At 38.8% G+C, this 15,242-nt stretch overlaps 1 protein-coding gene across 3 annotated transcripts in view; it reads left to right on the forward strand.

Annotated features, from left to right (window-relative positions):
• OXSR1 (oxidative stress responsive kinase 1) overlaps nt 1-15,242 on the forward strand; it is a 100,525-nt gene that overhangs the window by 44,552 nt on the left and 40,731 nt on the right. For all 3 annotated transcript variants that reach the window (XM_061196515.1, XM_061196516.1, XM_061196517.1), the window contains one exon: nt 10,600-10,655. In XM_061196515.1, the coding sequence (XP_061052498.1) occupies nt 10,600-10,655 (56 nt within the window). The remainder of the gene's footprint in view (nt 1-10,599; nt 10,656-15,242) is intronic.

The raw sequence follows: 15,242 nt of genomic DNA on the forward strand, positions 1-15,242 counted from the left end.
GTCATTTGTGACAACATGGATGAACTTGGAGGGCATGTTATGCTAAGTGAATTAAGCCAGACAGAGAAAGACAAATACTACATGGTATCACTTAATATGTGGGATCTTAAAACACACACACACACACACACACACAGTTAAATTCATTGAAATAGAGAGTAGAAAAGTGGTTGCCAGGGGCTGAGTGGGTGAGGGAAACAGGGAGAGGTTGATGAAAGTACAAACTTTCAGTTATAAGATGAATAAGGTCTGAGGATTTAATGTATATCATGTTGACTATAGTGGATAACACTGTATCATATTATTGCAGTTTGCTAAGAGAGTAGGATTTAAATGTTCTCAAAAAATAAAAGTAAATATGTGAGGTGATAAATGTGTTAATTAACTCTATGGAGTTAATCCTTTCCCAGTGTATATGTGTACCAAACCATCACATTGTACACTTTAAATATCTTACAGCTTTATTTATATCTTACAAATTTATTTATCTTACAATATATCTTATTTATTTATATCTTACAATTTTATACCTCAGTTAAAAAAAAAGTCACCTACTTAACCCTAATCCGTCAGCAAACAGACAAGCAAAGGCCCAGAAAAGTAACTGATCAAAGATCAGGTGACTACCAGTTTGTAAAACTGAGGTTTTAAGGAGTAATCAGAATATGGAGGAAAAAAACAAGGTATTCCCTCCCCCTACACACAAACTTTTGATTAGATTACCCTGAGAGTAGAAGCATTTTAAAGAAAATCAGTGTATAGTAAGTGAAATCAGTCATCTATAGAAGCATCTCATTCTAGGAAAAATGAATAATTCTTTCCAGTTGTTTAAGTTTTTTCCACCTGCTTAAGTCTTACAAAGGAAACAAACTTTTTTTTAATTAATTAATTTTTATTTTTGGCTGCGTTGGGTCTTCATTGCTGCGCACGGGCTTTCTCTAGTTGTGGTGAGTGGGGGCTACTCTTTGTTGCGGCACATGGGCTTCTCATTGCAGTGGCTTCTTTTTTTTTTTAATTTATTTTATTTTATTTTATTTATTTTATTTTTGGCTGCATTGGGTCTTCTTTGCTGTGCGCGGGCTTTTCTCTGGTTGTGGTGAGCGGGAGCTACTCTTTGTTGCCGTGCACGGGCTTCTCATTGCAGTGGCTTCTCTTGTTGCGGAGCACAGGCTCTAGGCGCACAGGCTTCAGTAGTTGTGGCACGGGGGCTCAGTAGTTGTGGCTTGCAGGCTCTAGAGCGCAGGCTCAGTAGCTCAGTAGTTGTGGTGCACGGGCTTAGTTGCTCTGCGGCATGTGGGATCTTCCCAGACCAGGGCTCAAACCCGTGTCCCCTGCATTGGCAGGCGGATTCTTAACCGCTGTGCCACCAGGGAGCGGTAGCTTCTCTTGTTGTGGAGCATGGGCTCCAGGCGTGCAGGCTTCAGTAGTTGTGGCACGTGGGCTCAGTAGTTGTGGCTCACGGGCTCTAGAGCACAGGCTCAGTAGTTATGAGGGCTCAAACCCGTGTCTTCTGCATTGGCAGGTGGATTCTTAACCACTGCGCCACCAGGGAAACCCCAAACTTTCTTTTTATGAGGATAAAAGAGAGTAATTGATTCTAAGGAATAACATTTAAACTAGAAATCTTGGAAACACTGAAAGTATATTCTTAAGACAATAGGATTTTTCATCTAAAATTGTACGTAATCAGTTGTTTTGTACCTAGTTAAAATAATGTGTTAACAAATGACTGAAAAGGGGGCATGACCAAAGGGTAAATGTTTAGGAATTTATTTCCCACACTGTCAAGGGAAAAGGTGCCCTGAAAAACAGGATTCCTGTCCTCTGAATGGTGATAACCTTGTGGATACATACCTTGATACTAGCAATGAACATAATTCAGTTAATACCTCAGTTCTGATTCCATGTTCATCAAATAATCTTCTAGAAAGACATATGCCATAGACTGCTAATTGGCCCCTAATATGTCTCCCCTTGTTTTAGAATTAAAAGAAAAAAGACATTTTTTACTGGGCACATGAACATCCAGAGGAAAGGCAACATTTCATAGCCTCCCATGCAGGCCAGATTTGACTGTGTGATTTAGTTTCTAGCCACTGTGATGAAAACAATAGTGTTCCCTTAACAGGTTTTATCAGTCCCAGCACCACTGACTTTTGGGCTGGGCAATTCTTTGTTGCAGGGGCTATCCTGTGCGTTACAGAACAGATCTAGCAGCATATCCGGCTTCTACCTATTACATGCCAGTAGCGCACACACGTACACACTGCCCCCAGTGCCCATTGCGACAACCTAAAATATCTCTAGACATTGCCAAATACCCTGAGAACCACTGCTCACAGAAAGTGACATAACCTCTGTTTGCCCTTTCCTTCCTTCCATTGAAATGTGGATGTGGTAGTAAGGCATCTTGAACTGTGCAGCAAGAACTTAGAGATGGTAGAGCAATAAAATATGAGGAACCTGAATCACCTACTCTGTGGAGTTACCATGCTGAACTGATGTCGCTCATGCCCAGACTGTCATGTGAGAGGAAAAAAAATTTATTTTAACACCATATAGATCATCAGTGATTGATAGACTCTGGCCCACAGGATGAATGCAGCCTGATGCCTGTTTTTTTGGTTTCTTTTTTGGTTTCTTTTTTAAAACACAGCCATGCACATTTTAGCACTACAGAGAAAAAGTAGTGGTGACAGATATCATCTGCCCCACAAACCCTATTTACTATCTGGCCCTTTAAGAAAATGTTGACCCCTGGTGTAGATAATAATGACAGCTAGCATTCACTGCAACTTGTGTGCTAAATACTTTTTTTTTTTTTTTTTTAATATTTATTATTTGGCTGCGCCGGGCCTTAGTTGCAGCATGTGGGATCTTTAGTTGCAGCATGTGAACTCTTAGTTGTGGCATATGGGGTCTAGTTCCCTGACCAGGGATCGAACCCGGGCCCCCTGCATCGGGAGCATGGAGTCTTAGACACTGGACCGCCAGGGAAGTCCCTAAATACTTTTCTAAGTGTATTTTCTACCTTAACCTGATTTAATCTTCACAATTATTTTATGAGTTGTTACTATTTTTTAAAAATTAATTAATTAATTTTTGGCTGCATTGGGTCTTCATTGCTGCGCATGGGCTTTCTCTCTAGTTGCGGTGAGCAAGGCCTACTCTTTGTTGCCGTGTGCCTACTTCTTACTGCGGTGGCTTCTCTTTGTGTGGACCACAGGCTCTAGGCATGTGGGCTTCAGTAGTTGTGGTACACAGGCTCAGTAGTTGTGGCTCACGGGCTCTAGAGCACAGGCTCAGTAGCTGTGGCACACGGGCTTAGTTGCTCCGCGGCATGTGGGATCCTCCCGGACCAGAGCTCAAACCCATGTCCCCTGCATTGGCAGGTGGATTTTTTTTTTTTTTTTTTAATAAATTTATTTATTCTTGCCTGCATTGGGTCTTCGTTGCTGCGTGCGGGCTTTCTCTAGTTGTGGTGAGCAGGGGCTACTCTTTTCGGTTTTTTTTGGCTGTGTTGCGTCTTTGTTGCTGCATGGGCGGCAAGCGGGGGCTACTCTTCATTGCAGTGCGTGGGCTTCCCATTGGGTAGCCTCTCTTGTCGCAGAGCACGGGCTCTAGGCACGCAAGCTTCAGCAGTTGTGGCACTCAGGCTCAGTAGTTGTGGCACACGGGCCCAGCTGCTCCACGGCACATGGGACCTTCCCAGACCAGGGCTCGAACCCGTGTCCCCTGCACTGGCAGGCGGATTCTTAACCACTGCGCCACCAGGGAAGCCCGGCAGGTGGATTCTTAACCACTGTGCCACCAGGGAAGCCCCTGGTACTATTATTATTCCTCTTTTACAGATGAGGAAACCAAGGCAAAGAGAGTTAAGTAACTTGCCAAAGGTCACCCAGCTAGTGACAGAGCTTGGATCTGAATTTAGCAGTCTACTTCCAAAGTCTTCTAGGAAATACTGTGCTAATCAGTGAAGCTGGGCATACATTGGTTTAAATATCAATTATAGTTTTTAGTTACTAACTCAATAGAATTTAGATCTGCCACTGAATTATTATTCTTTAAATATGCAATTGTTATCTTATTTAACATATCTGTATCTCTATTTTTAAAAGTCAAAGTCCTCACTTCAGAACATGGATAGAAGTATATTCTTTTCCCTAAACCTTTACATATGCAGACTGTATATAGTCAATGGTAAAATTAACCCAAAATACACACTGAAATACAGGTTAAGTCCACTGTCTTTTTTAGAAAGCAATAAAATTGACTTACATCAAGTTCAGGCACAAATTCAATCTGTGCTCAATTTTGTATGACTGTAACATCTACTTTGTTAAATTTATCAGCTCTCATTTAGCTAAATGAGTAAAAGGGACCAAAAAATATTGAAAGAAATAGTGACCTAAAACTTCCAAATTTGAGGAAGAACATTAATCTACAAATTTAAGAAGCTTAACGAACCACAATTAAGATAAATACAAAGAGATCTATACCTAGACACATCATAGTCACACTATTGAAACCTAAACACAAAGAGAATATCTTGAAGGCAGCAAGAGAAAAACAACTTATCATGTAGGGGGAGTGCTATAGACCGAATGTTTGTGTCCCCTCAGAATTCATATGTTGAAACCTAATCCTCAATGTGGTGGTATTTGGAGGTGGAGCCTTTGGGAGGTACATAGGTCATGAGGGTAGAGCCCACATGAATGGTATTAGTGTCCTTATAAAAGAGACCCCAGAGAATTCCCTTGCCCCTTCTGCCTTGTGAAGATACAGCGAAAAGGTGGTCACCTATGAACAGGGAAGCAGCTCCTCACCAGGCACCAGATCTGCCCCTGCTTTGATCTTGGACTTTCCAGCCTCCAGAACTGTGAGAAATAAATGTTGGTTGTTTAAGTTACCCAGTCTGGTATTCTTGTTATAGCAGCCTGAACAGACTAAGACAGAGCATCAGTATGATTAGGAGTTGACTTCACATCAGAACCGTGGTGGCCAGAAGTTAGTTGAAGTTAGCCCTACAACACTAATGACCCCTTTGAACTATAGTCCTCTGCGATTGAAAGATATTTTATAGGTACATACAGGTTCAGGATTGTTATCTTCTTGGTAAATTATTCCCTTTTTTGTTGTTGTTATATAATGACGCTTTTTATTCCTAGAAATGCTTTTGTATTGAAGACAGTTAGGTATTATTTTAATATGGCTTTACTGGCTTGCCTTTGGCAAGTATGTTTCATTGTGGCTCAGTCTTCCCAGGGTCCTAGGTTTATGAAGGGGTCTCAGTTCTCTTTCTCAACCTTAAGCTAGCCCAATGCCACGTTTTCTGTTTATGGGTGGATTTTAAAGCCTGAGCTCCCTAGCTATTTGGGGGAGTATCTCTGTTCTGTCTCCCAAGGCTTACTGCTCTGCTCTTAAGTGTCCTTTTCATTTCTGAAGATTGAAGATTTCCTTTTCTTTATTTCATGTTCATTTATGTGGCAGTTTCCCCCCCTAATTAATCCAGCATTTCTGTGTGTTTGGAGAAGGGGAATGGTGTATCTTGGGGCCAAGGCCTGGGTAGTAAGTGATGAAAGTCTCTGCCGTGTTGCTGGAATGGAAATTCTCTTACACATAAAATCCGAGAACCTCAATGTTGGCTTCATATTGGAATCACCTGGGAAACTTTAATAAGTACTGGTTCCTGGATCCACTGCCAGAAATTCATTTAACTGGTCTATGATGAGGCCTTGGCATTGGGACTTCTGAAAGTTCCCCAAGAGATCCTAATATGCAGCCAAGGCTAAGAACCCTACTTACAGTTTAGCTGAGACGCACTGAGATTTCAACAGGAGAAAGTTGGGATAAAGTTGTTTTACTGGGAAACAGAGATGGATGTTTTTAGTAGGTTTTGTTACTTCTCATATCTTTAGAGTCCAATTGTTATTTCAGGTAGATTTGTGTCAGTCTGGTGGATTAGGTCAAATAATTTTACTCTGTTTCTACTGTGTTTTCTCCTTGACTCCCCAGGCTTTAGAGGTTTTGACTAGGGTGAACAGGTCTCTAAATTAGACTTACACTTTTCTCTCTGTATCTACGTACCCAAATATTTTTCCCATTTAAAGAGGTTAGCTTTAACAGAAATGGTAGATATTTAGTCAGTTTAAGATGCCTAAATGTAGCGTATTTTCCAGCTTTTGTCTTGATTCATTTCTTCTCTTGGCCTTTTTCATGTTTTCCATAAACTGTGCCTATTGATGAGTCATAAAAATGTAATGGGGGGCTTCCCTGGTGGTGCAGTGGTTAAGAATCCGCCTGCCAATGCAGGGACACGGGTTCGATCCCTGGTGGCACAGTGGTTAAGAATCCGCCTGCCAATGCAGGGACACGGGTTTGATCCCTGGTGGCACAGTGGTTAAGAATCCGCCTGCCAATGCAGGGACATGGGTTCGATCTGTGCACCACAACTACCGAGCATGTGCTCTAGAGCCCACGAGCCACAACTACTGACCCCATGTGCCACAACTACTGAAGCCCGTGCGCCTAGAGCCCGTGCTCTGCAACAAAAGAAGCCACCGCAATGAGAAGCCTGCTCGCCGCAACTAGAGAAAGCCCGCGCACAGCAATGAAGACCCAATACAGGCAAAAATAAAATAACTAAAAGTAAATAAATTTTTAAAAAATGTGATGGGGAGAAACTTGTGTTCTGTACTAATGAGAAAGTCAAGTATGTCTATGATATTCCTTTTAATTTTAAAAGGAATCTGTAACTTTGGTGCAGTAGTGACTTGTGAGAAATGGCATCAAGCTGTGAAAAACAACACTCACTGTTCTTGCTATTTAAAAGTGGTTGGAGGATTTAACTGTTGGGGCTGTTGGGTTGCTTGATATCCTTTGAGGCAGGTAACAAAGGTTCTTCAGTTAAGGACTATTATGTTGATTTCCAGAGATTTAGTTACAAATCTTTTCCTTGAAAGGTCATTTGCCCTGTTGTGTGTGAGGACAGACTGTGGTGTGTTTAATTGTCCAGTGAGCCATTTAGCTTCATGATCTTCCTCTGCTTTTACTCTTGGAAACTGTTCTATATTTTACACTTTTGGTTTGAAAAGGGAAACATGAATTGATTATCTGGGGAACTGATCAGGAAAAGTAGTCACCCAAAGTGTAGGTTCTACTGAAAATGGATTACTGTTTCTTCACTTAAGACAAAAGCTTAGAAAACATTATTTGAATGGGTAATGCAAATATAGGCTTAGAAATTCAAATGGTACAAATGGTATGTGATAAAAAAACAAGTCTTCACCATATCTACTGTGCTAAAACATGGTGATAAATATGTACTCTTGATATGATGTGATGAAAATGGCACTTGACTTCTGTGGTTTTCCTTCCCAAAACTCATAACACCAGTTTAATCATGAGGAAAACATCATACAAATTCCAATAGAGGGGCATCCTACAAAATACTGGACCATTACTCCTCAAAACTGTCAAGGTCATTAAAAACAAGGAAAGTCAAAGATTAACTGTCACAGACAAGAGAAGCCCCTAAGAAGACATGACAACTAAATGGAACATGGTATCCTGGGAAAGAAAAAGGACATTAGGTTAAAACTAAAATATTTGAATAAATTGTAGACCTTAGTTAATAGTAATGCATCAATACTAGTTCATTACTGTGGCAACAGAACCATTTAATGTGTCATGTTAACAATAGGGGAAACTGAGTGACAGGTGTATGGGAACTCCTCTGCACTATCTTCTCAATTTTTATGTAAATCTAAAACTGTTCTAAAAAAAAATAAAGCATTTTAGGGACTTCCCTGGTGGCGCAGTGGTTAAGAATCCGCCTGCCAAGGCAGGGGACACGGGTTCGAACCCTGGTCCGGGAGGATCCCACATGCCGCGGAGCAACTAAGCCTGTGCACCACAACTGGTGAGCCTGAGCTCTAGAGCCCGCGAGCCACAACCACTTAGCCTGCGTGCCACAACTACTGAAGCCTGCGCACCTAGAGCCTGTGCTCTGCAACAAGAGAAACCACCACAATGAGAAGCCCGCACCGCAACGAAGAGTAGCGCCCGCTCGCTGCAACTAGAGAAAGCCCGCTCACAGCAACAAAGACCCAAGGCAGGCAGGCATAAATAAATAAATAAATAAATAAATAAATAAATAAATAAACAAACAAAAAATAAATAAATATAATAAAGCATTAAAAAAAAGAAAAAATCTCCTTCCTTCACTGAACCTCTAGTACCCTGGTCTAAAGGGAACCACTTCTTGCCATTTTCTTGTGATTCCTTTGAGAGAGATTTTATGGAAATATAAACATACTGTATATATCTCTCTCCCTCCTGCTTAAAAAAAAAAAGACAAATGGCAACATGATGTATGTAGTATTCTTATTTCACTTAATATATTTGGAGATTGTTCCATATTAACATATATATTCGTTAGTATTCGTAGTATTTCATTATATAGATATACCATAGTTTAACTGCTTTCCTATTTAGATGGATAGTTAGTTGTCCTATTTGATTACAGCATACTGGTTTATAAGCCTAATATTTGGAACAGAGTTAAGAGGTGGGAGTTGGGAGGTGGGATGGCAGGAGGGAACAATTTTATTTTTGTATTTAGTTGGATTGATTGATTTACTACTCCACATCTCTTCAGAAACAATCCATTTTTATTTTAGTGTTTAGTTGGATGGATGGATTGATTTAATGATTCACTTATCTCCATAAGAAGATTTAAGGCAGGTTGTCTTCTATTATTTAAATCTATTTGATGAGTATCTGGGAGATGCCCCCTATGCACTAATTATAATATTAAGTAAGTACAGATGATATAGAAATGTACTAAGATATGACTCATGGTGAAATGAGAAAGATTATATTTTTATGATCTGTACTAACATTACAGCCTGCTGCAGAAACACAGAGGAGGAAGTGACTAAACTATACATTGGTTTTTCCGTTAAGTTTTAGATATCATTCCAGATGAGCTCAGAAAAAGGAGTTGAAGGTTCATGGTTGCCTTAGTTGAATGGTCTTGTCACCAAGGGAAGGAAATATCCTCAGTTCTCTCCTGTTCATGGTGTAGACTTTAGGTTTGTAGGGCAAAGTGAGCCAACCTCCATTCTAAGTCAGCCTCTGGGAAAGGTCCTATAAATTGCTTGGATTTATAAGCAGAAAAAAATACTCAGTAACATGATTTCCGAATGATTCAGTATATATTCAGGAAAGGTATTGTATACTCTTGGTATGGTGACGTTGCTACACACAGTTGTGAAACTGTTGTTCATTGTTTACCAAGGAATGGTTATAGCTAAGGATAGGGGAAAGAAGACAGGGACAAGGAAGAGATGAAGTGTCCTTTCACTGGTTCTTTTTCCTGACAAACAGGGTCTTCTTCCATGAACTAGCCTCGCTTTTCTTTCTTGTCTAGCTTCAAGGCCTGGCTCTTTTTTATTTAATTATATTTATTTTTAATTATGAAACAAATAGGTGAGTCCATTCCCACAAGACTCTGATCCCACTCCTCTCCACTAAAGGAAATAAATTCATTGCTCTCTGTGTATGGAAAAGGGTGTGTGTGTTTGTGTGTGTGTAACATTAATGGTGGCATACAAAATGCACTGTCCTATTTGATTTGTTCACTTAGCAGTATGTATTATGTATTAGAGGGCATGACATGTTGATTGACCTTAATCCATTTCATGGATGTAACAGAATTAATTTAATCTTTTTGCTGTTGTTGGCTTTCTAGGTTGCTACCATTTTTGGTTTGTTATTACAAACAATTCTGTAGACAACCCCCTTGTACATTCTGTGAACATTGTGAGAGTTTCTCTAGGTTATCAAAGAAGTGGATTACTCATAGGAATTAGGGATTGTAAATTTTGCTAGATATTACTGACACATTATTGCATGAGAAAAACAAGTTGTAGATTTGAAGGGATAGTACAGTATCATTTATGTTGGAAGAAAAGCCCAGATATGTCACAGGAACATATTCTGTTAACTAGACTGATAATGGTTGAAAACTTTGGAGAGAATACTAGACTTGAGAACAGTGGTCAAAAGGAACTTTGGCCTTTTCAGTGATGTTTAGGTTTTTATAACAGGAATGTGTTCATGTATTACTTGAGTTGTTATATATAGTTACTAATAAGAATATAGAGATGTTTGAATAATTTACATCATGTATTTATGCTACAGGCATAGAATAGTCCCTGTTTTCAACCACATACCATTTAAAAATTTTGATCATATATTAGGGTGTAGAAAAAAATCATTGTATTTTAAAAAGTAGATAAGGTGATAGTAAGTGAGGGTCACATTCTTTGGCCACTATTATGTCAATTGAGTATTTAATAACCTCAGATTTTCCAAATTTAATAGTAAAAAGCTATATGTTATTGTTTACAATGTTTGGATTCTAGTACAAGTGACTGCAATTTTTAAAATTCTACTATTGGCCTTAATACCCTTTACTGCAAAATAGAACATTAAAATATTGACAGTGTTGTGGTGAATATAGTGAACTGCTTAAATTATGTGACTCCAAAGAATAGGTGTTTTTTAATAAGTGATTTTTTTTTTTTCTTAAAGAGATGTGAAAGCTGGCAATATTCTTCTTGGAGAAGATGGCTCAGTACAGATTGCAGGTAATGATTAGTATTTCTTTTTGTTTTGGTTTAATGGTTGATAGGACCACATTACTTATCTGTTATGTTTTCTTAGTCAGTTTTCTCTTCTATCCCCTGGACCCTCTTTGGTCAAACATACTATGTTGACACATCCCTACTGACTCTCAAGATATCTTCCACTACTCATCCTTCATTTTCAGTCTTAGGCATTTTCTGACCATTACTCATTACCTTACAATTATCTACTCCTTATCCCCATTAAAGTCGTCATCTGTGGGTTTTCTTAGCATTCTTTACTTTCTTTTAAAGGAGAAGTAGTCAAGAAACCTCATTGCGTTTAAGAATAAATATGCTACAGAGAGGTGATACAGAACTGCTTCTGTCCTGGGAGAAATGGGGTATTTGCCAATTAGGAAGAGGCATCTGAGATGTGGAAGTGTACTTTTCGCAGATTCAGAGCTAAAGAGATAAGAATTGGAATCCAAGGCCTGCCAGTGTTGCTATCCTGGTGAAATGCCCCCTCCATCAGGGTGAAACTCCAGAATAGCTAAACTGCAGGATTGTAGATCAAGCAGATCATCTTGAGAAAAAAACCTCAGCTTGGTCCCACACTGCTGGAACAGTCAGGTGTTTGGCAGGAGGAAGATAACCACCGAAACCTTGAATTGTTTCTTCAGCTTTAGAAGATAATTTAGGCACACATCTTCATGTCCTCAGGTAAGGGAATATTTTAACCAAGCCACATCATGTTCTAACGTAAAGAAAAAGATTGATAAATTTGGCTCCTGTAAAATTAGCAACTACTGTTCATCAAAAGAAGAACAGTTTGTCACCATTAATAAGTAAAAAAGCAAAACCACAGAGAAGATATTTGCAGCATGAATAACTTGACAAGGGGCTCAAATTTAGAACATACAAAGAACTCATTAAGGAAAAATCAGATAATCTCAAATGACATCAAAACATAAATATAATAAAAGGTGGTCAACCTCACTAGTTAGCAATTAAATGCAAAGTAAAATAACATTGGGATACCACATTATACTGACTGACCTAGCGAACACATCTGACAGTACTAGTTATCAGTGTGGATGTAAAGCAAGGGAGAATCTCACCCTCTGATGGTGGGAATATAAACAGTACCAACACTTTATTAAGTGGAAGATATGCATACCCAGAGACTTTAGCTTCTAGGTGTATGGCGTAGAGAAACTCATACTTCAGTGTGCCATAGTGCTCATAAGCATTGAAAGTTTGAAACAGTCCCAGGTCTTTTGTTAGTAGAATGGATAAGTAAATTGTAGTTAATTTATACTTTGGAATACTATATAGTGATGAAAATGAATAGAACTACAACTGTATACAAAAGCATTAAATAAATTATAAAAATATAGAGTGAACGAAGCTAGTCAGAATATATAGCTTGTGATTCCATTTATATAAGTTCAAAACCAGGCACAATTATACTGTATTGTTTAGAGAAGCAAAATCAAGTGGTAAGAAACTAAAGAAGAGAGAATTCTGGGAAGATGGCAGAGTAGGAAGCACCAAGAATCTTCTCCCCACCTAAACAACAATTGAATTGGCAGAATTTGTCTAATGTTGGAATTCTGCATTCCACTGATCGCTTGAAAATTCTAGGGCAAGACTTGGAAGGTAAATTACAGTTAATTTCAGTTAATTTCAGAGCTGCTCATTCCTCACCTATCAGCCACCTGGCAGGCAGCTATGCACATGTTTTTGGAGCAGCTTGCAGGAACCATGGTGGCAGAAAAGATCCTGTCCTCCAAATATCCAGCATATGCTCTGATTACTGATTGCTTCTGATCACAGAGGTGCAAAGAGACAGGCAGCCATTGTTGTTGCAGCTCCTCCCTTCCAAGTGATTTCCAAGGGACTTTAACAGGCCATAGCCTTTTTTTCCTTCCCTTCTCTTCTCTTCTTGCCCTTTTTGGAGCCAGACTTTAAAGACTAAGACATCAAAAAACAACTACAGGGGGAAAAAAAAACCAAAACAAAACTATAGAGACTTTCCTGGCAGTCCAGTGGTTAGGACTCTGCGCTTTCACTGCTGAGGGCCTGGGTTTGATTCCCTGGTCGGGGAACTAAGATCCCACAAGCCACGTGGCATGTCCAAAAAAAAACAAAAACAAAAAACAAAACTACATTTGCAGGGAAAATTGGAAAGTGAATGTTCATTCCCAGGAAGAGGTGCAGAAAAGATCTGAGAAGATCTTAACTTTACATTTCAGGCTGATGCTTAGCACAGATACAGCCTACCACAACCCAAAAAAAACAAAAACAATAACAAAAAACAGCAAACCCCAGGAAAGGGGGAGAATCTGATTTCCAGCATTACCACCTTATTAGAGTCAAATGTCCAGTCTTCAACAGCAACAAAAAAATCACAAAGCACTCAGTGAAACAGGAAAGTATGGCCTATTCAAAGGAAATAAATAAACGAACAGAAACTATCACTGGAAAAGGCCTGATGGCAGATCTACTAGACAAAGACTTTAAAACAACCATCTTAAAATGTTCAGAGAATTAAAGGAAGATATGGAAAAACTCAAAACAATGATGTGTGAATAAAATCTAAATATCAATAAGGAGAGAAAACCTCAAAAGAAACCAAAAAGAAATTCTGGAGCTACAATAACTTGTATTGTGAAATGAAAAACTCACTAGAAGGATTTAAGTGCAGATTTGAGCTGGCAGAAGAAATAATTGGTGAACTTGAAGATAGAAAAATGGAAATTATCAAGTCTGAGGAGCAGAAAGGAAAATGATTGAAGAAAAGTGAATAGAGCCTGAGGGACCTGTTTGGATACCATTAAGCAGACCAACATACACACTGTGGGAGGCCTAGAAGGAGAAGAAAGGGGCAGAGAGAATATTTGAAGAAATAATGGCTGGAAACATCTCAAATTTGATGAAAGACATGAATATAAACATCTAAGAAGCTCAGTGATCTCCAACTAAGGTGAACTCTGAGAGACTCACAGACTCACATTATAATCAAACTTATGAAAGGCAAAGACAAAGAATTTTGAAAACAGCAAGAGAAAAGTGACTCATCACATACAAGGGGTCCTAAATAAGGTTGTCAGCAGATTTCTCATCAGAAACTTCGGAGGCCAGAAGGCAGAGAGACAATATATTCAAAGTGCTGAAAGAAAAAAGTGTCAACCAAGAATCATATATCCAGTAAAACTGTTTTTCAAAAATGAGGGAGAAATTAAGACATTTCCAGATAAACAAAAGCTGAGGGAATAGACCTGCCCTGCAAGAAATGCTTAAGGGAGTCTTACAAGGTAAAATGAGAGGACCCTGGACAGTAACTGCAAGCAGTATGAAGAAATAAAGATCTCAGTAAAGGTAAATACATGGGGATGTATAAAAGCTAGTATTATTGTAACAATGGTTTGTAACTGCACTTTTTGTTTTCTACATAATTTAAGAGACTGATACATGACTAAAAACAGTTATTGGTCTAAAACTTGGTATTACAGTAACATTGGTTTGTAACTCCAAGTCTTCTTTTCTACGTAATTTAAGAGACTAATGCATTTAAAAGAATGATTAGTTCATGTTTTTGAGCACACAGTTTATTAAGATGTAATTTTGTGATGACAACGACAACCAAAAGAGGTGAGAATAGTGCTGTAAAGAAGAAGAGTTTTTGTATGTTATTGAAGTTAGCTGATGTAAATTCAAATTAGATTGTTAAAACTTTACCATGGTAAATATAATCCCTATGGTAACCGTAAAGAGAATAGCTATAGAATATAAACAAAAGAAAATGAGAAAAAAAATTAAGCATTTTACAACAAAAAATTAAGCACAAAATAAGTAATATAGGAAATGAGGGACAAAAAAGCTATAACTCATATGAAAAAAATAACACAATGACAGAAGTAAGTCCCTCCTTATCAGTAATTGCTTTAAATGTAAATGAATTAACTGTCCAATTAAAGACAGAGATTGGGCTTCCCTGGTGGTGCAGTGGTTGAGAATCTGCCTGCCAATACAGGGGATACGGGTTCGAGCCCTGGTCTGGGAAGATCCCACATGCCACGGAGCAACTGGGCCCGTGAGCCACACTTACTGAGCCTGCGCGTCTGGAGCCTGTGCTCCGCAACAAGAGAGGCCGCGATAGTGAGAGGCCTGCGCACCGCGATGAAGAGGGGCCCCCGCTTGCCGCAACTGGAGAAAGCCCTCGCACAGAAATGAAGACCCAACACAGCCATAAATAAATGAATAAATAAATAAATAAATAAATAAATAAATAAATAAATAAATAACAAAACAGGCTGGAAGTTGACAGTTTAAAAAAAAAAAAAGAGATTAACAGGATGGATAAAAACATGATCCAATTATACACTCTCTATAAGCAAGTCACTTTAGATCCAAAGACACAAATAGATTGAAAGTGAAAGGATGGAAAAATATATTCTATGCAAATAATAACTAACTAAAAGAGAGCAGAGGTGGCTACTCTAATATCAGACAAAATAGACTTTAAATCAAAAAAGGTTACCAGGATGTGGGGGGGGATGAATTGGAAGATTGGGATTGACATATATACACTAGTATGTGTAAAAT

Source organism: Eubalaena glacialis, chromosome 7, assembly GCF_028564815.1.
Source record: "Eubalaena glacialis isolate mEubGla1 chromosome 7, mEubGla1.1.hap2.+ XY, whole genome shotgun sequence".
Classification (NCBI taxonomy): Eukaryota; Metazoa; Chordata; class Mammalia; order Artiodactyla; family Balaenidae; genus Eubalaena; species Eubalaena glacialis.